The sequence below is a fragment of the Thunnus maccoyii genome, chromosome 9 (assembly GCF_910596095.1).
Source record: "Thunnus maccoyii chromosome 9, fThuMac1.1, whole genome shotgun sequence".
Taxonomy (NCBI): domain Eukaryota; kingdom Metazoa; phylum Chordata; class Actinopteri; order Scombriformes; family Scombridae; genus Thunnus; species Thunnus maccoyii.
In genome coordinates, this window is record NC_056541.1 from 10,218,335 (window position 1) to 10,238,367 (window position 20,033).

The 20,033-nt window shown below is 38.8% G+C and overlaps 1 protein-coding gene across 1 annotated transcript in view; it reads right to left on the bottom strand.

Moving 5' to 3' along the window:
• Positions 1-256: 256 nt before the first annotated feature.
• Positions 257-20,033, bottom strand: part of si:dkey-215k6.1 (transmembrane protein 132C) — a 127,881-nt gene continuing 108,104 nt past the window's right edge. The window contains exons 4-13 of the mRNA XM_042422482.1: positions 17,007-17,212; positions 10,245-10,308; positions 9,892-10,023; positions 9,008-9,085; positions 6,191-6,253; positions 5,246-5,374; positions 2,835-2,963; positions 2,393-2,692; positions 2,007-2,281; positions 257-1,179 (exon numbers count right to left, since the gene is read on the bottom strand). Coding sequence (XP_042278416.1) covers positions 552-1,179; positions 2,007-2,281; positions 2,393-2,692; positions 2,835-2,963; positions 5,246-5,374; positions 6,191-6,253; positions 9,008-9,085; positions 9,892-10,023; positions 10,245-10,308; positions 17,007-17,212 — 2,004 coding nt within the window. The 3' untranslated portion in view covers positions 257-551. The remainder of the gene's footprint in view (positions 1,180-2,006; positions 2,282-2,392; positions 2,693-2,834; positions 2,964-5,245; positions 5,375-6,190; positions 6,254-9,007; positions 9,086-9,891; positions 10,024-10,244; positions 10,309-17,006; positions 17,213-20,033) is intronic.

The window sequence follows — 20,033 nt, forward strand, 5'->3', positions numbered from 1 at the left end:
CTGTAGAATGTCAGGTCATTCTTGCCATCCTCGTTTAAAATGTATAGTGGCATATTAATGTTTGTCCAATAACATACCCTGAATTTACTGTATAGTACAATGGTTTACTGGTATTCCGAAAATAAACACTCATAACCAATAGTGGAATTTATTATTGATTTTTACACAAATCTTTTCACAATAAATAATATTATTAATAATATTATATAATAATATTATTATTATATAAAACAAATGTTATTATTGTTTGCTACCATTGTTTTCAGTGTGAGCTAGTGATGACAATATGTTTTCCTTAGGCTAAGGGAAGCTAAATGTAAGCATCCCTTAATCTGTCTGTTCAGCAATCTTTTCAACACTTCTCGACGGTTTGTGTTCCCTTCACTGTTATCTCATACTTACTTTCATACTCAACCACTTAGACTTCATATTCCTCCCATTCTCCCTCCCTTCATCCATTGCAAAGGCATTACAGGTGAATTGTACTCATTGTCTATCCTCCCCCTCCTGCACTCATCCTCTGCCCCTCCATTTCTCAGTTTCTTCCCAAGTCACAGATTGTCTTGTAGCCTCTCCATGTAGGTTCTGATTTCAGACTGACCCAGGTCCATATCATGGCACACCCATTTGATGTCATCCTCGCTCCCATTGGTTACCAGGACTGAGGAGTTGGTGTATGGGCCACCGACACCCGAATTATCATTGGGCAGAACGGTGGCAAAAGACGTGAACTTGACGCGTTTGCGTTTGGCAGCTGCAACCGCAGCTGCGGCCGTGGCTCGCGGGGAATTATTCAAATGCTCTGCTTGACCAGAGGCATCTTTGCCACCAGTAGTAATTGCTGAAAGGCACTGATGCGGATCTGGGATGGACCTGGGCAAGGTTTGTCCATGGGTGATGCCTCGGTGTCCACCTGTGCCACCACTCCCACTAATAGTGCCCATGCTTGTGCCCACGCCCATCACCAAGGTGTTACCAGCCCCGTTCAGTAGGTACTTGTTCTCCTCATATCCTCCTTCATTCCGGTCAATGATGGTGGTGCACTCATCTGGCAGACCGCCCTGGCATTGGTCTGAGTGGTCAGCTAGAAGGTCGGCCTCGTTGCCAAGCCACACCCAGTCATGGGCATGGTTCATGTTGCCTCCTGCCTCCAGAACAGGGACCTGCTTGTGGCGGTATCTGCAGATGAAAGCAAGTAATTACTATGGAAGTACAATTACACACTGAGCTGCTTTTTTAAATATTGACAATGGGCATCCCTTCACATAGATAGCAGAAAGTATAAGATGATGGCAGAGACCCAATTTGAAGATTTAGATCAAAGTGGCTCATATCCTCCCAGACTAGCAGTCTGGAAGGATATGATATGTCTAATGGGCGTCTACTCTCCCAAGTAAAAGTGTAAAATATATCTCATCAATGTAAGCATAAAAATAGGTATTTTAAGTTCTGCAAAATTGTCCTTTTTTGTGATAGCTACATGCAACCAAAACTCTTGGACTTAAAGGACCAGTGTGTAGGATTTAGTGGCATCTAGAGATGAGGTTGCAGATTGCAGCCAACTGAAGACATCTCCCCTCACCCTCCCCTTCCAAACATGTAGGAGAACCTATGGTGGCTGCAAAAAATGCGAAAGGCCCTCTCTAGAGCCAGTGTTTGGTTTGTCTGTTCTGGGCTACTGTAGAAACATGGCAGTGCAACATGGCGGACTCTGTGGAAGAAAACCTGCTCCCTATCTAGATATAAAGGGCTCATTCTAAGGTAACAAAAATTTCATCTTATTTTCATGTGATTATACACTCATGGAGAACTAGGTTTAGCCAATTAAGACATTGTCAACACCAGGTGCTTGGTGTGTACGTTCACATGGTGGTCCACACAAAGATTTCTAAACTATGATGTAACTGGATGGAGACCTTACTGTTTAACATACCAACATGCTTTCATTGCTGAGTTCCCTTCAAATGATACAAACAACAGAGTCCTCATTTCTCACAATGTTTTACCTGAAAGCAAAGCTGACGCAGTTGATGAGGAAAACCAGTATTGCCAGACAGAATACTCCCAGAAGAGCATACATCCCAATCTCAAGGTCCGACAGTCCTCTAGTGGTCTGGGTGAGCTCACCATCCCCAGTCCCAGGTACCTCCACTTGTGCTGGGTAGCTACTGTAGTCCCCTGCTTGGCTTGGACCACTGCCTCGACTGCTGCTGCTGCCTCCACTGGCAGCCTTACCACCTGAAGCACGATGGGTTACTGTGCTCTTGGTCGTTGAGCTAACCTGGTAAATGGGAATTAACACATAAACATGGTTCATTTTTATGAAAAAAGTGGGTTTTTTTTATATTAATTTCTATTGATCTTTTCTCATCTATTCATTGTTCCTTTCCACCTTTCTCATGGCTCCTTCCTCTCGATCCGCTGCTGCGCTGTTCGACTTCCAATCTCCTCCCTCCTTCGTCCGTTGCTCATTGGTGCTGTTGTCCATCCCTCCGCTGTCCTCCTGACCACCTCTTTCTAACACGCCTCTTTCCTCGCTCTTTGCGCCAAACTTCACTATCACATTGCCTACTCCAGACGCCAATACACTCTTCCTTTTGGACTTCTGGCAGGTCTCAGAGATGACCATTTCTACACGAACCAGTGCCCCCTGTCCGTCGCCCTCCGCCACTACAATTGGCCAGTGCTGTTCCTAAATAGAAAATACAACATGAAGACAACTAAACACAGCAGGGAGGTTTCAGTCTGGTTTCACTTTGTCTGTCATATTCATCAGTAAGTTTTGTAACACTGGTCAGATCGGTCAGAAAAAGAAAGACGCGAATGGCTCGTACCTGATTGGTTATGGAGATAACACTCTCATCCAATGACACAGCTGAGAGAAGAAAATCCTTGGGATCATAGATATCAAGTGGTGTCACTGAACCATCACTGTACTGGATCCAGGCACTGATTGCTGCTTCCTGAATGAGAGTAAGAAACAGAGTATAATTACAATTCTATTTCCCACATAATTCAATTAATTAAAAGTGTTAAAGTCATTTTGTAGTTTCTCAGTGTCCCTCTAAAAATTAGTTGAGCATATCAAGTTTACTTAGCCCTCAGTGACATTCTCTTTACATCTTCTACTGTTGACCGCCGGACAATCCAATTGTTTCAATGAAAAATGATGACAAAGCTATGATCAAAACGGTCAAAATGTGAAACTTTAAATGGTCATAACTTTGGCATGATATTTGCCCCAGTTTAGAGAGGTTATACATGATATTTCTGAGTAGCTTATGATTAATGCCTGCAATGATGGAGACATGACATGTTTACCTGCACAGGGAAGACATTTTTCAATTTCCCATTCAGATCTGTTCAGGTGATCTGGTTTTTGAAGCTGCACTAACTGATACTTTTATATCAGTAATGGGTCAAATGATTGTGAGTAATGTGACTGCTCATAGTGACGATGATGAATTGTTGCCTGACTCCACAGTCCATAACAGCCCAAAACTTTACTGTCTTGGTTCAGTCTCGCTGCTCTTATCAGCACTGTATCCTGATACACTTCGAAATCTGCTTTTCTGAGAGTATATGAGATAAAGCATCCAATGGTGTTGGCCTTGGTAGCTTGACAGTATGATATGTTTATAGAATGATTAAACTGTGTGCCTTTCCAACACAATGGAAATAAATAGCATGCTGTTACTTTCAGTGCAATAAGTGTTGCTTTCCACACAATAAGAGACATCTGCACCTCCATCCATCCACCCACACATGCCCCCCCCCCCCCCCCACACACACACACACACAAACAGGTAAACATGAAAACAGCAGTAACTGAAATCTAACCACTTCACTTTGTGCACAGACACACTCTCTTCTCCTTACTTGTCTCTTTCTCCAGTCACCATCTCTTCCTTCACAATGAGCACAAGTACTTTCAGGAAGAATGATTTTGTCAACAAGCTTCTTCCAGCAGCAGCTTCTCCACAAATAAAAACAGTTCAACAGAGAATGTAGTTTTTTTTTTCTTTCTGTTTGTCTTTATGTGATCTTGCCTCACTAATTTCCCTGGATAGAACCCTTTGCTTTCTTTAATCAGAACACAGAAAAGATTGTGTAGGTAAAACACAGCAAAAACCTCCCTTCAAAAGTAATTAAGCTCCAACATGAGGAACAACACTTTATCTCTTTCCCTCTATTTAGAGTATTTTCACATTAAATTGTCTTCTCTCCTTGCCTCATCCACTCCTTTCTTTTTTTCCCCTCTTTTCCTCCAGTCTTGTTTTTTTCCTTTATGTTCCTCTTTCCCTCTCCATTGCCCCATCATCATTCCACAGGTAATGATAAATGATGTAAGTAAAGACTGATAGATTGAAAAAGGAAAAAGAAATGATCTATATTTTAATCATAATGAGCTGCTTCCTGACCAATTAGCCCTCGGATAGAAATTATAACTCGGTATTGTTCGATAAAATAAGAACGAAAGAGGGAAGGTGGGAGGAGGGAGGGTGTAAGGGATAATAGCTTGAGATGGTGTGATAAAATAACCCTTGGCAATGTGATTAGAGAGTCAAGAATAACTTGTAACATGGTAGTCTAGCAATACTGTATGCATGAGGGTGTAGGAGGAGTGTGTGTTCACTTCTTTAGGTGTGTTTGTGTGTTTCTTCTACATGTGTGGTTATGCACTTTATGACAAATGTAGCTTAAATTTAAATAATTAGTTAATTACCTAAGTGCATGTATTGTCAAAAAAACAACCTACTCTTGATGTAGTTCTAAAAGACAATATATAGAAATTTTTCAGTATTGTACTGTAGACCTTTAGGTAGTTGCAACTGTAGCTAAGTAGAGCTATAGCCTGGAAGTTACACACTCCTAATTAGAAACTGATTATGAGAAACAGATAGCAGCGATAAGACGTTCGCAGCACAGAATTACTGTTTAACTTCAATGATTACAACCTTGGGGGTTTTACTGAAGATATGCGAGCAGCTTAAGATGTAGTCCATCAGTGTGTTTGCCTGTGTGAGTCATACAAAAGCAATGAGGTGTCTCTATGTTTATCATGTGTCTGCATGTGCAAGTTACATTTGGAAAATATGATAAAAACAACCCATGGAGAACATGATATCTTGCAGGGATAGAGATATTTTAATCTGTGCATGTGTGCACCAGTGCATGTGAGTGTGTCATTGCATGCTCCTGCTTTTTGCGTGTGTTTGTGTTATGTATACATAGTATCTCCTACCTGTTTGGGAGCGTGTAGCAGGTCGGTTGCTGTAGTCGTTAGCTGTATGGCCTGGTAATTTCCAGGACTCGCTGTCATACTGAGGGACAGAGATGCAACCAGCTGGACTCCAAGGTCTGTGATGGTGACCTAGATAGAAAAGAGATACTGTAGGTTCAAAATGTACCTGGAACATATGTCATCATATGCTGCTTAATGTTTCTAGCTTTATTGCTATTTCTTAAGACTGTCAGAGGAAGCCATAGTTTTTTTTTGTTTTTAAAGTTTTACTTTTTTGCTCTACTTTTAGTGGCTCAAATGGACAAGAGGTCCAGACAAGGTCTGCTTACTGGACGAGTGAGAGATGAGGTATTTGGCTACAGTACACCAAAATGATTCTCTTATATACTTAAGAAAGAACTAATAGTAAATCAACTTCAACTTTGGAAGTAAATTGAAATTTTGATACTCTTTGGGGAAATTAGGCGGTCAACCTACCAAAAAGTAACATTAGTATTATAGAACAGTGGCAAAAAAGGACATAGAAAGACATACAATATTTATAACTAACAATTTGAAGGCACAGAACTTGCTTAGTATTAAAGTAAATCTTCAATGAAACATGATGGGTGATGTTAAAGGCCCCCAAATTATATTATTATTTTCATATCTTGTATGATTTGGCATGTATGGCTCAGTATACAATATATACGAATAATCTGGGCTTCAATTTCCTCAGACTAATCTGATAAACATGCTCATTTGCATTATGAGGCGATGTGGATGTTTTCTTTCATTTTTAGTCAATTAAGCTAAATACCCACACCTTGTATAATCAATGATATGCAAAGTGAGATTTAAAAACACACAATCACACAGTCATAGTACAGCATATATTAGCCAACAAAAGGGACCTACATCCCACAAATACATTACATAAAGCAATTTGTTAATTTTTTTTTTTACCTTGTCATCCAACACAGTCACAGTCTTCTCTGCTAGGATGGAGTCAGACAGAGGGGACAACACCTGCAAAAGATAATGCATAAATTGTTGTATATAATGACATGCAGAAAACTTAAAGGATTTATGTTTTCGCTACCTATAATCTGCATCATCAGAGTCTTTTCACATAAAAACAATTTCATACAATTGTGAGCTCATGAAAGCATTCATGGAGAAACTGCACTTCATGACCGCTTTCGCATTTGCTGCTTTAACACACAGCGTCTAGGAGGTCTTTTGAGGCAAAAATCCTAAACACACAGTAAAGTTCTGTGATTAGCAGCTGCAAAATCCAGGTAAAAAAGAGACATCACATTACTGGCAGACTGATTGATTGGCAAGTGATAGAATAAAAACGTGTGTCTCAAAATGTTAAAAAAAGACAATGTGAACAACAGAATCTTGTGAATCATGCTGCACAGAGTATAGAAAATTATGAAGCACAGGTAGGTTATAGTACAAACAACATGGGAGCTGGAGTGGGATGTATGAAAGCAGCTTTTGTTGTCGTCTCAGTGATAATTGCCTTAAGGTGACAGTGAAATGTTTAACATTGACAGAAGAGCAGTGAGAGCTGGTTAACACCACAGTGCTTTGGGCCACTAAACTGACAGTGTCTGCTGAAGTTAGAAAACTAACACGCACAGAAGACACACACACACACGCGCATGGGCTAATCAAGTGAGCTGACATTGAATTATGTCACACACACACACACACACACACACACACACGCAAACACACACTCGTAAAGGTTCAAAATATGAGTATTGACTGTGTAAAAGCTATGCTGGTTAGGAAACATGGCTGCAGTCATTTCACATTATACAATGTAACCCACAGTAAGTAGCAGAGCACACAACAAACACGCACGTGCACATGCGCGCACACACACGCACACACACAGTGTTCCCGTCTGCCTCCCAGCTGCGCTTCAGTGTGTCAGCATTCAACTAAGACAACTCAGCATAAACAAAGCACAAGGCCAAAACTAAAGAGCTAAAAGCGAGTGAATGAAAAGAGTGTAAGTGAGAGACAGCAAGCGAGAGAGGAATAAATGGAGTAGGTGTCAGACAGAGAGAGAAAGAGAGAATGACAAATAGAAAGTGAGAGGGGGCAGAGAGAGAGAGAGAACATGAAAGAGATTGAGGTACAGATGGAGGAAGGGAGGCAGCAGCAGACAGACAGACAGTGATAGAGATTAGGGAGCCCCGTGTTGTAGTGTACTACTCCGCCTGGCGACAGGAGGACAGGCAGATCTGATTGGCGCACAAAGAAAATCTCTCAGCGAACGTGTCGGCACGTCAAACTCAATCCCACCCTCAGCGAGGTAACAAAATGCAATGATTGACGGCTCTGGGATTGCTCTTCAACACGGACAGAGAATAAGAGGGCGGGAAAGAGAGACTTGGGGGGAAAGGAAGGAGAGGGAGAGGGGAAGGAGAGGAAGAGGCGAGACTCGGGGAGACGGAGCTGGGGGGTAAAATTGAAATGTCAAACTATCAAATGACGGCTGTCGACTCCGGCATCTCGATGGGAATGCTGGGTAAATTCTCTCTCCTGGCTACCAAACTGAGCACAGCTGCCTGTGTGTGTGCACGCGCGTGTGTGTGTGTGTGTGCGTGCATGCATCAGTCCCCAGTGGGACAGATGCAAACACACACTCAGCTGTTCCCCAAAATCCCCAAGATATCCCCCCACTGCTGCACTAAACTCAATGCCAGCCCAATTCTAACATACGCACAACATACTTTTGAAAGCAATCATCCAAATGTAAGTGCTGCGAACTAAATTATGTACCATACACTGCTACAGGAAAACAGGTTAAAACATAAAAGAGCAAAGCAAGACTTAGATGTTATAGTCAGTAACCAACATATTGTCCTCCACTGTCACAGTCAGTCACAATGGCCCAGTTTATTGGAATTCAAGCAAGTGCTCAGTGCAAGTGCTCACCGTGCGCTAATGTGAGTGTGTGTGTGTCGGTGTGCAATTGCTGGACATCACACTGAGATGTCAGGGGTAAATCCGAAAGTTAATTGTGGCTAATTGTGTAACGAGCTAGCAGGAGAGGCTTATAGCTGCAAGAGAGGAAGACGAAAGGAAGAGAGAGAGAAGATAATGTTTACTTCGCTGGAGTGCTTATGGTTGCTCTGTGAGTTGCCAAATTACTCTGCGTTTCACATAATTGCACATTCTCAACCCTCCTTTTTTACACTAGTTATCCAACAAGTAATAGATACATTTAGAGGTGTTGAGTGTGTTGTCTGAATTCTTAAAATTCAATTCAAGAAGTGATTCCAGGATGCTACTAAATTTAGACTAATCTCCCAATTTATTAGCTTTACAATAAAGGTTGATTCGAAGTTGATTCAAACTTTGACACATGAGAATATTTATACTTTGGAATTTTATTTATTATATACTTTGGGGCAATTTTATTTTATTATATCGCTGAAAGATCACAATAGCTACATATGACAAGAAAAGGCATTTTTAAGTCAATCTGCAGCTCTAACAAATTAATCTTGTGATCCATAAAATGTCCCACTCCTCATTTATTTGGACTATGTTTTGTTTAATTTGCACTTCATTAATCCTCCTCTTAACTGTATGCAGAGAGGATTTTTGCCATTGATGGTACTTAAGGGGTCGACTACGTACTGCTTCAGCTAGAGAGAATGGGTTGCTTTGTGGTTTATATGATACTATCAGTTGAGGTAGTAAAAAAGACTGGATCGATTGTATAGTGATGAGTGTAGAACAGAGGGCACGTACTTGTATGGTGGTGATGCCCAGGTCCCGCCCTATCAAAATTCGTCCATCTATCAGTCTGGCAATGCGAGGATCTTCTACCTGTGGAGCACAAAGACAGCTGCCAGTTACTACTGCAAGTTTATTTATTGTGAACTAGTTTTTAGCCTTTTGTGCATTTATCCTGTTTAGCACTACTTTTAAGTGTTAATCAAGAGTCAAACACCACTCTTTACAGTAAAGGGTTAAAGAAATGGTTCAGCATTTTGGGAAATATGCTTTTTAGGTTTCTTTTAGGTACACCACTCTTATGTCTGCACATTATAAGTTTGGAGACAAAGGCAGGGGGTGATTAGCCTAGCTTAGCATACAGTCTGAAAGCAATGAGAAACAGCTTAGCTCTATCCAAAGATCAAAAATATGCCGACCAGTACTCCTAAGGCTTACTAATTAACATGTTATATCTCATTTGTTTAATATATACAAGTATTAATGTATAATGTAATGACAATTTATGGTTATTAAGGGTGTATAAAGGTGTTGTAATCATTTCTTGGTGAACATCAGCTGGGTGCAAAGAGTCTCTCATCATCCCATTGAGGTTGCCAGACAACCAGTGGAGACACTGTGGAAAGATAAACTGATGTTCGTCACTGTTTTTGCAGAGATTAAACAATATACAACATGCTATTTGGGAAGCGTGAGAGGTGCTAGTAAGTATATTTCTTTCTCAGCTGTTTCTCATTGCTTTGAGTCTTCTGTAAAGTTGAAGTTATAAATTAGCTTCATACTTAAGAGTGTAATATCAATCTTTTTACCAAATGCAAAAGCAAATTGTTTCTGTTAAATTATTCTTTCAAGGAAGGGTATTAATGCTTGAACAGAAGTGTGTGGTTTTGTATATCTACCTTTAGCTGGTCCAAGACCAAGTGAGTGATATCAGCTTGCCAGTCTGTACCCAGCATGTAGACCATCTCTCCTCCTGGGTCAGAAGGTTCTGCCACAAAATGGGTGAGAACCCGCACCAAGGCATACTGATACTGAAGGGTCAAGAAAAAGGTTAAATTAGACTATAATACTTAACTACACTGGGAGCTCATATTTAATTGTGTAATCTTTGTGTTAACTAATAGAAAATAGTTCACAATAATACTGCACAGGATCTTAATACAGCTAAGTGTCCCTAAAGCAATGTTTTTTTGGAGAAAATGTTTCAAGAACACTCTTTAAAGGTGTGATATGAAAAGCAATAAAATAATACCTGTAGGGTACAGCCTTTGCCCTTCCTCTCATCATCCTCATCATCTTCACTGTCTCTGGTGGGTCTGCGAGGAGAAGAGGTAAATGAGACAGAGAGGGAAAAAGAGAGAAAATGAGAAGAGAGGGTGAGATTATCTGGTAATTAAACACCATTTTTGTACTCCACACTCAGCTCCAAGTAATCTACTGTTTAATCTCTGCTCCAGGTTACACTCACAGTCAAAGAAAAGACACTTTTTTTAATCCAGATGTGACACTTTTAAAACACTTAAATCGCACAGGCATTTCTTGGAATGCCTGGGTGAGCAAATCATTTCAAATGTAGCTGGCCTTGATAGACAAAACCCAACTGAATTTAATCTGTCCTTCATTATTAGGTAACATCACCTGTATTTTTTCTTAAAGAGTAGAGCTGAAGTATTATAACTTCTGTCAGCTAAAGCATTGAAAATGTTTCAAATCAATCTCCCTTGTAGATGGAGCCCCAGTGCATCTCAGGAAGTGGAAGATTCAGCATTGCACTCCTGTAACATTGTCGGACTCCCGCTTGAAAGTTAAAATCGATACTGCAGAACCAGATATATTGTCTTTTTTATTATGTACATTCCTCTTCATCGTCAAAACCTGGTGCCCACATTACCCACGTTGAGGGTGAACCGCTGGTAATCTCAACTGTTGTCTTCAGTTTATCAGATTGCGCGCAGCTCATTCTGGAGCCATAAAAAGGCTTTATAGAACTTTCTTCACATCCGCAGAGGTGCTCCTCAAGACCTGTAAACAGACTTTGATGTGTAAAATCAATGGAGTTCCTCTTTAAGTAGTGATCACAAAGTATCACCCGGGGCAAGAGTTACGCTATGTGCCATGTTTTCTTAAGTAAATGGCTGCATTTATATATCTATGCAAAGCACTTTACAATTTATCCATTCACACACACACACACACACGCGCATACCGATGGCAGTGAGCTACCATGCAAGGTGCTGCCCTGTCTGACCTGACTGGTCTGACCACCTCCTACACCACTGTTTATGTTTTTGTTTGTATAAAACAGTTTAAGGGTTGTATCGGAGGGCAGATCTCATAATTCCCATCAGTAATCCACACACAATAAACAGTGGCCTGCTTCATTTATGGCTGAATTTATGTTGTGTACCTGTATAAGTGCATAAGAAGTTACAAGCTCATATTTATTGGGATTTAGATGAGCCCTGTGTTTATATTGTTATTTACTTTATGAAGAGATATGTAAAAGATTTGATGCAATCTATAAAAGGGAGAACTTGAGCTTTCATTAGGGGGATAAATATTTTTGTTGGAGAGATTTGGCCCACAGGCCGCTGTTTGCCTTCCACTGTCCTACACCATAGTCAGTGAGTAAGGGAGAGACAGCAGCTTTCCTTCTGTCTCTGGTGTTGAAATTGGAAATTCTGATGACTTCTTTGAATAAAAGTTGTAACTTGTACTTGAAAATAGTCTTGGTTCAAAACACACATCTTCACTGCAGTAGTAACAAAATGGTTTCTGATCACAACACAGCATTAAAACTGGCTTAGGTTATTAATAAGCTTTATTAATAACCTAATGAGTACTACTGACTGATTTGTTTTATATGTGGATTGTTGAAAAGCAAGAGTTGAGTTGAGTTGAGTTGGTTTCTATATTCTCTAGTAATTCAAATCCTATCTGCAAAACTGGAAGTTTTTCTTTCAGTGTTTCTAGCTGTAATAAAGTTGATATGCCATATGGAGTTCCACAAAGATTAATTTGTAGACCTCTTCTGTTCAATCCTTATATTCTTCCCCTTGGCCTTGGTAATTATTGCTATGCAGATGACACTCCAATTAACATTTCTTAGTGTCCTGATGATGCAGGCACTGTACACTCCCTGTTACACTGAATGCTGTCAATCTCTAAATGTCATAAAACCTTCCCTCAGTTGAACAGGAAAATTTAAACATTTAAATTAATTTAAACTTTTAATTGTTTTAAGTGCGAAGGCTCAGAAGTAGTGAGTATGTGAATATTGTAGTCCTGATCTTTTAGAACCACTGACCAAGTAAAAGCTATGTGCCTTTGATGCTGTACTCAATTTTGATTCACACATTAGAACCAGCACCCATGTGGTCACCCATCAGCAAAAATCATCATATAAGCATCACATATAAGCACATAATCAGCTTCTAAAACACATGTTTTTTGTTTCCATAGACAGCTGCCTTTTTGAAATTCCCAGAGCTCAGTGTGTACTACAAACACTAGAACTGTTTTGTATATTTCAAAAGACACCTCAAGTATTTCTCAATGAGCTGAAAATCAGACTTCTTTAACACCTTTATTCCCCCTCCATGTTTTTCTTATTGTTCCTTCAGTTAAATATTTGAGCTTCACTCTGCATAATGATGTAAGTGCAGAGTTTGACATTAGAAGGCTGTTCAATCCATCCATCGAAAGTGGAAAGTTTCTATCTGCACACCTTAAATCTGAGTTAGAGGGAGAGGGGTTGGATGAAGTGAAATATAATGTTTTAGTCTAGTTGACAATAACTATGCTCATTACTGTAAGTACAACAAAACCAGTGCGAGTAAAAAGCCAAATAGTACTTTATCAAACCACCTGTTCAACAAGCATAAACATGTAGAGAAGCCATATTTTCAAATGCTTAGCCTGAAGTGTCCCATCCACCACCAGTATCTTTTACACAACCACAGCATGCTAGTCCAGCTGTCTCTACATGGCCTAACTGTTTATCTGAGTTTTCCACATATCTTAAAATTAGGCAAATTCTTATTGTAAAATTCTTGTAAAGCTTGTCTTGTAAAGACAAACTAGCCAATCCTCTCTACCCGCAGTACCTGCAGGCAGTGAATCATATCAGCAGCAGAGGGATGAGGACAGAGGACAGGAGGAAAGAAGCTGTGAACACTCCTCTTGAATCGAGTTGTGCTGACAGGTCAGTTGAAATTGTCTGTCTTGTGTGGATTGTGTGTGTAGATTTTGTTTCATAGACGACCTGGCAACTTGGGTAATGTCAGGCAAACATACAAAACTTATGGTATGACGATTTTTCATAATGAAGATTGAGGGCCATGCAAATTACGGGAGTTTCTTGGGAGAAACAACAAAACGGGAGCACAGTGGTAGAGGGGGTGAAAATACAGGAAAAACATGGGAAAAATGGGAATGGAGCCAACAGTGGTCCAATATACAACTTAAACAAGAGATATGTTGAAACTTGAACTTCACTGCACATACACTGAGAGTGGACTTTACAGTGAAGAAGAAGACATATTATTTCCAGCAGTTTTGCAAACTTTTGAAATCAAAAATATTTGCATATTCATAAATTCTGGATTTATCAATGAGGGAGAAGGAGTAGATGTCATTTTAAGGAAGGCAATTAAACTTTTTTTTTGTGGAAAATCCATACTAGACACAAATTACTATTTCAAGCAGTGTTTTTTTATACCTTAAAATCTGTATGGGGGGGATCTTTAATCTTGATAAAGTAGCAAAAACACAGCAGTTTTTATTAGTACTTTTAAGTGAAAACAAAAAAAACTGCACTAAATTCATCTGTGCTTCATATCTGTGGTGTTGTTTTGTTATCTTTGCTATTTATCGCCACTGTGCACCTCCTAATAAAGCCCAATTTGTGTTTAAAACAAAAAAATATACAGTACAAGTCAAAAGTTTGGACACACTTTCTCATTCAAGTGAATGGGAAAGTGTGTCCAAATTTTTGGTACTGTATATTTTTAAAATTTGAAAATATATAAAACACAATATAAAAAGTATTGTAATTTCACACCTGAGGAGGCTAAATAATCACCCACAAATAGAGGAATAAAATGAATCTCTGAATGCCTCAAATGCTCTATTAGTGTTGAAACAGTAAACCTCTTTCCCTCGATGGCTAGTGAAGGATCTCTTTCTGTCTCTTACACACACACACACACACACACACACACACACACGCATGCTTGCATGAATACACGCATACACACACAAAGAAACACAAGGTCTTTCTTCCTCTCCACTCCTGTGTAATATCTACACAACACCACATGCAGGCAGGCCCACACAGGATCATACATATACACAGACACACACACACACACGCACAGGACTACCTCTGTGTACTGTAACTGTCCTAGAGTGTGAGACCCAGGTAATATTACAGGAATTCTCTTTCCATTTCCCAGTGTCCCAGTGCCATGTGTCTGTGTGAGAGTGAGTGCCTAATAGTTCTTGTGTTTCACTCTGTGAGATAGTGGTTAGGGGAGATAGAGGTGTGTGTGCGTGTCTGTTTGTGTCTGTGTGAGCACACGGCTTGGTGGCTATCTGAGCAGAAATTGGTGAAATTGAAAAATAGGCCCAGCAGAACCGAATGGAATGGTGGGCAAAAGATGGGGAATTGGAGCAACACACAGATGCACACATGCTCATGCATGTACACACACACGCACACGCACACAGATACACAAACATAGAAGCATAGAAGCATGCAGGCATACAATCACAGAGAAACTATACACAGACTGGAATGATGACTTGTTAACCAAAGTACATGAATATTTAGGTTGATTTTCAGTGTGTACAACTGTGTCTACCTGTGTGTTAGAAGTTGTATGCTATTATTAAAATCTCAAAAAGCCTCAAAAATGAAGTTTCCCCATTGTGACATTGTGAATTTGAGTGCAAGAATCCGATTGGAGGATGTGTTTCTATGGTAAATAAGGCAAAGTCTTGCTTCCATATCTCTTATATATATATATATATATATATATATATATATATATATATATATATATATATATATATATATATATATATATCAAGGATAAAGTTTCCTAGATTCCAAAAACATCTTCATTTCGGTATATATGCACAGCTGAAAATAGATGTAGCTACTGTAGAACTTAAAGTTTTACTATAGACTCAATGAATTTGAGTCTATAATTAAGGGGATTTCTTTCATAAAGTAATTGAATATAGAAATGAAAAGAAAATATAAGAGCCAAATAGAAATGGGTAGAAACAAGAGAATATGACTGTGTCAAGGCTCCATAATCCTCAGAGTTTCTCATTTTATTAATAGAACATTTTTTTTTATCTAGATCCTCATCATGCAGACAATTACATGATACATGTGACACATTTTTTCTAAATGAAAGTAAGGGCAGCAGCTCATGAGAAAATAATCTAATCTCATAACATTAAGAAATGCTCCGAAAAAATTCCAGGATATGCAACTGGATCCAGAACCACCATGGTCTGCACCAAATTAAATTTAGAATTTCTAAATGACAAATAAACAGATGCAGAAACAAACTAGACTGGAAAAAAACAACCTAATAAAATAAACAGATGAATAATTTCAGAGAATTGTGAGGAAGACACTGTAAAACGAGGAGTTGATGTAGAAAATAATTTGTTTCTTCTGTATAATATTCATCAAACATTTTTCATTATTACTCATGATAGAGGTTTATATTTTGTTCTATAATCCTTCTTTTTCCTTGTATCTTTATGCCTTTTCTTCTTTTTTCACTTCACACACACACACACACAAAGCTGCACAAAATAGTAGACAAGCATGAGCATACACACACACAGTATGGACAATAAATAAAGTATAAAAGTATGAACACACACACACACACACACACCAACATATACCAGATCCACCCAGTTGCATTGTTTCCCTTTTGAGAGAGTGTGTGCGTGTGCACATGTGTGTGTGTTTAAATGACTGAATGCTTCATTCAATGGCAATGATGCTAAAGCCATAATAGTTGTCATCAGTATAGCCTGGCAGGCCTTGACCTCATGGGAAGTTATAGACTGGCTGGAACGATATGTGCTTTCAACTGCTTCATGCAATAAGCACTATATCACACTTGCAGACACACACACATACACACACACAAAGACAGACACACAAAAGCTGACAGAAACACACACATTCACAGATTGTACTGGTTCCTTCTCTTGTCTCTCTCCGTTGCAAAGTGACACACATAAAACTTAAGATCTTGGCTTCCTCTTTTCAAATTCTCTTATCAAAAATAAAAATATAATAGAGAAATATTTGTAAATAATTTATATTTTACTGTCTTTAATTTGCTAAGAATGAGCAGCTGTATAGTTTCCTTTCAGTGTGCTTGACCAATAATGACGGCAGTGAGCTCTGTGATTGGTTAAAATGTTTAAAAAGCTGCCTGTGCTTGTTGGTTAATTAAGTTGAAGCCTGTGAGCGAACCTGGAGAGCACCTGTCTTACCGTGTGAGATGTGCTTTTTGTAGTATGTTTTTTGTTTTCGCCATGTTTCATTTTTGTATTTGAAGTATAAAGTCTTCAGTAAACGGTTGAAACAAAGAACATAGACTATGGTATTTAATTGAAGCACACATCAACTATATGCTATATTCTCTGTAGTTTAAGTGGGCATTTTCAAGAAATGGACGGAGCCACATTTACAATGATAGTAACTCATTCGGTCTCTTTCTTTTCTCTTTTACCAACATGCTGAAAACTCAGTTCTTTTTGTTGAAAAAAACTGTTTGCATTGACTTCCCTTTCAAGCAGAACAAGTACACAGACAAAGGCAAGAACTGTGGATCAAGTTCAGAGTATATCTGCCTTTTTTTCCTGCAGTAAGATTATTGTGAAATACTCTGAATCTGCATTTTGTCCGACAAACAGATACAATCTTTACATCCTCTATGTTTCCCTTCCTTGTTCCCTAATTGTAAATCACCTCTTGTTAGTGATGATTGGCACCCTCCAGCCTTTGACCTGGCTCAGCTCGGTATCTGACACATCTATCTGCAGAGGGAGCTTGGGCACCCACACGGTGAGCTGGAGCTGAGCAGACAGATGCAGGTAGGTGAAGTTCACTGCCAAAGACTGCCGGCCGCGCATCTCTTTGCCGTTCACCAAAACCTGGTCGCAGTTCGGGGAAACCTAAGCAGAGGAAAAGAGCAGAAGAGGAGAAAATGAGCGGTGTCGAGTTCGGGACAACATGCATGCAGAGTCTGACATTTCCTACTGACCTCAAACAGACCTCAAACTCAGTGATTTCCACAGAAACAGATGCAACCTCAGCTGCACAATCCATAGACACAGTCTGGAGCGAGTTTTCATCAGAACATCCGTGCTCTTGCAGCAAATAAGATATTTTGTCACTGATTGCTTAGATTTTTATTCATCTTGTAGAGCACTTTTGAACACTGTTGTGAAAAGTGCCCTATCAAAAAAGGTTAATAATATGCTTCTGCACCTTCTTACTGACACATCGGTGGCATTTTGGGTTTGTGATTACCCAGGGAGTTCTTGTCACCTCCACCAATCCGAAGCGATGTATTAAATATGCCTCCTGTGACATTCTCGAAACAGCAAATCACATTAATTTTCAGACATTACTATAATTAATTCGAACCCACTAGAACATATGCAGACACATTACATCTGTTTGAGAATAGCCATCTTTCTGTCTTTCTTTCCCAACAAATCTGAACAAGAATTTTTTTAGAGAAGCGGAAGTTGCATAATGTCTTAAATAAAACACCGTGTTTTCTGAGTCCATAATTATGGAAATATGGATATCTAGTTTAAGAACGAAATTATTCAAATGAAATTGGTACTGAAGTGTAAAAAATGTCTGTAGACACTGGATTAATATGGTTGTATTTCAGGAAGTGGACAGCACCCTTACAAACAATCTGACAGGCAGAACAATGAAAAAGCCAGGATTTAGTCAGTTTCATTTTCACCCTTCTCGTGTGTCTGACTGTGTGACTGATTGAGTTGACGTTTTTTGAACAAATCGTCCCACATGTTTTGTTGTTTTTTTCATACCAACAAAGCATTCATGAAAGAAGAAAATGATATAACCCAATGTGGGCATAATGTGATGGTTTGCCAAGCTGTTGTGGTAGCTTTACTGTACATATACAATATACTGTAGTATATACGGTATTGTATTATCTTTAGTCAGGGTTTATATATTATTCTGTACCTGTCCAGCACCTGTCAGTACCACAGATAATTACACTGGACAGTGGAACCGAATGGCACTTAATAGTAAGAAAATGCTACCAAAAACTAGTTGTTATTTTTTTTCAAAATAAAATTAAAGTTCAGCAAGTTTTGATTAATATTTTGTCAATAAAAATGTAGTTCCCTGCATCAAGAACAAAAAACTACAATTTTTCAATCAATATGCAGAATAGAGACTAAAACATATAGAAACAAATAAACATGAAATCATATCAATTGCTGGAAAACTGTGTTAAATATATTTACTGTCATTTTGTTTTTCTGTTTCTCACTGTATTTATTTCCCTCTCTCTCATTATTTCTGTTCTTTTTTTTACTTCCACAGTCATTCACCTATCTGTGGCATGTATATAACCTCTCCTCCCCCTCTTTCTTTACCCTACACTTATCCTCCTTCTCTCCCCCTCTGAGTTTTATACGCGTTTTATCTCTCACACCCTCTTTCATCTCTCCACGCTACACTTATCCCGTGCACCTCATTCTTTCTCCCCACCCCTTCTTATTTCACTCTCAGCTTTACATTTATCAAGTACTCGTTTTGTCTGGCTTTCGGTCTCATGCAGTCTGTTGAACTCTCTTATTGTCTTATTGCCTGTCTTACTTTTTAATGCTCTTCCACCTCCTGCTGCTTTCTTTTGCAAAACTGCCAATCTTTAGTCCTTCCTTCCCCTCAGCCCCACCTCACTTTCATACCCTCACTTCATGTTTAGATGTGTATATGTATTTTTAACATTATAGATCTATGCTCTTTTGCAGCAACACCCTGTTTCATATTTATCCAGTCATACAAATTCATACACACTCAGTCTCACTAGTCTTAAATTTTGTGGAGAAGCATTCAATTTGGGAATTTGTTGTTACCTTCCCACTGCCTTCATTTTCCCAGGAGCGACTTGAACCAGAAATCTTTTACTCTCAACCTCACTTACCGACAATTATTGACTATATTTTGCCATTTTGTATTTTTTGGCACCTAAAACTGAGGTCTTGTTCTCTGTATTTTTCTCTGAGAATTTGGTTTCACACTACAACTACAACTTAGAAATTGTGAATAAATTGATTCCAGTATTTTAAGACTCGTATATTTAAATTTGACTCCTTAAAGTCCCAAAAATAAGCAGTATTTCCACACAAAAATATTATTCCTGGTGTGTTTGACTTTCATGTTTATGTCAGTCCTATCGACTAAATAAATAAGTGATTAAAATAATTATATAATAATTCTAATAAGTTGGTTTGGGTCTGTGGACTCAAGAGAAATAACACCCAACCCTGCAGTCTACTGCATATGTACGTAGGCAAATGTTTGCTAAAATGTTATATAACTTGATAGGTCAGGCCTGTGTAAGTTCAATTTGGAGACTTATATAAAATGACACTTTTGACATTTAAATGACACAAATGTTAAAGGTTACTTCTATCTTGTTAAACATTAATAAATTTGAATGTCAGTATTAAAATTACTAATATACTTTTACTGAAAATGCAAACTGATGCAAACAAATTTTATTTTGTGCTTTTCCATCAGCAACTCTTTCTCTTAAAATTAATATTGCACACATTTGAAAAAACATATATGTTTTGAAAGAAACTGTTTTTTTTTATAAACATAGTGTGGACCCATTTTTTAACGAATGCATCTGAAAAAGAGTGATACTCGTCTGCATACGTTAAAGCATTCAAGGCTTAGAGAGAAATGGGTTAAATATTGAAACAGTCAATGCAC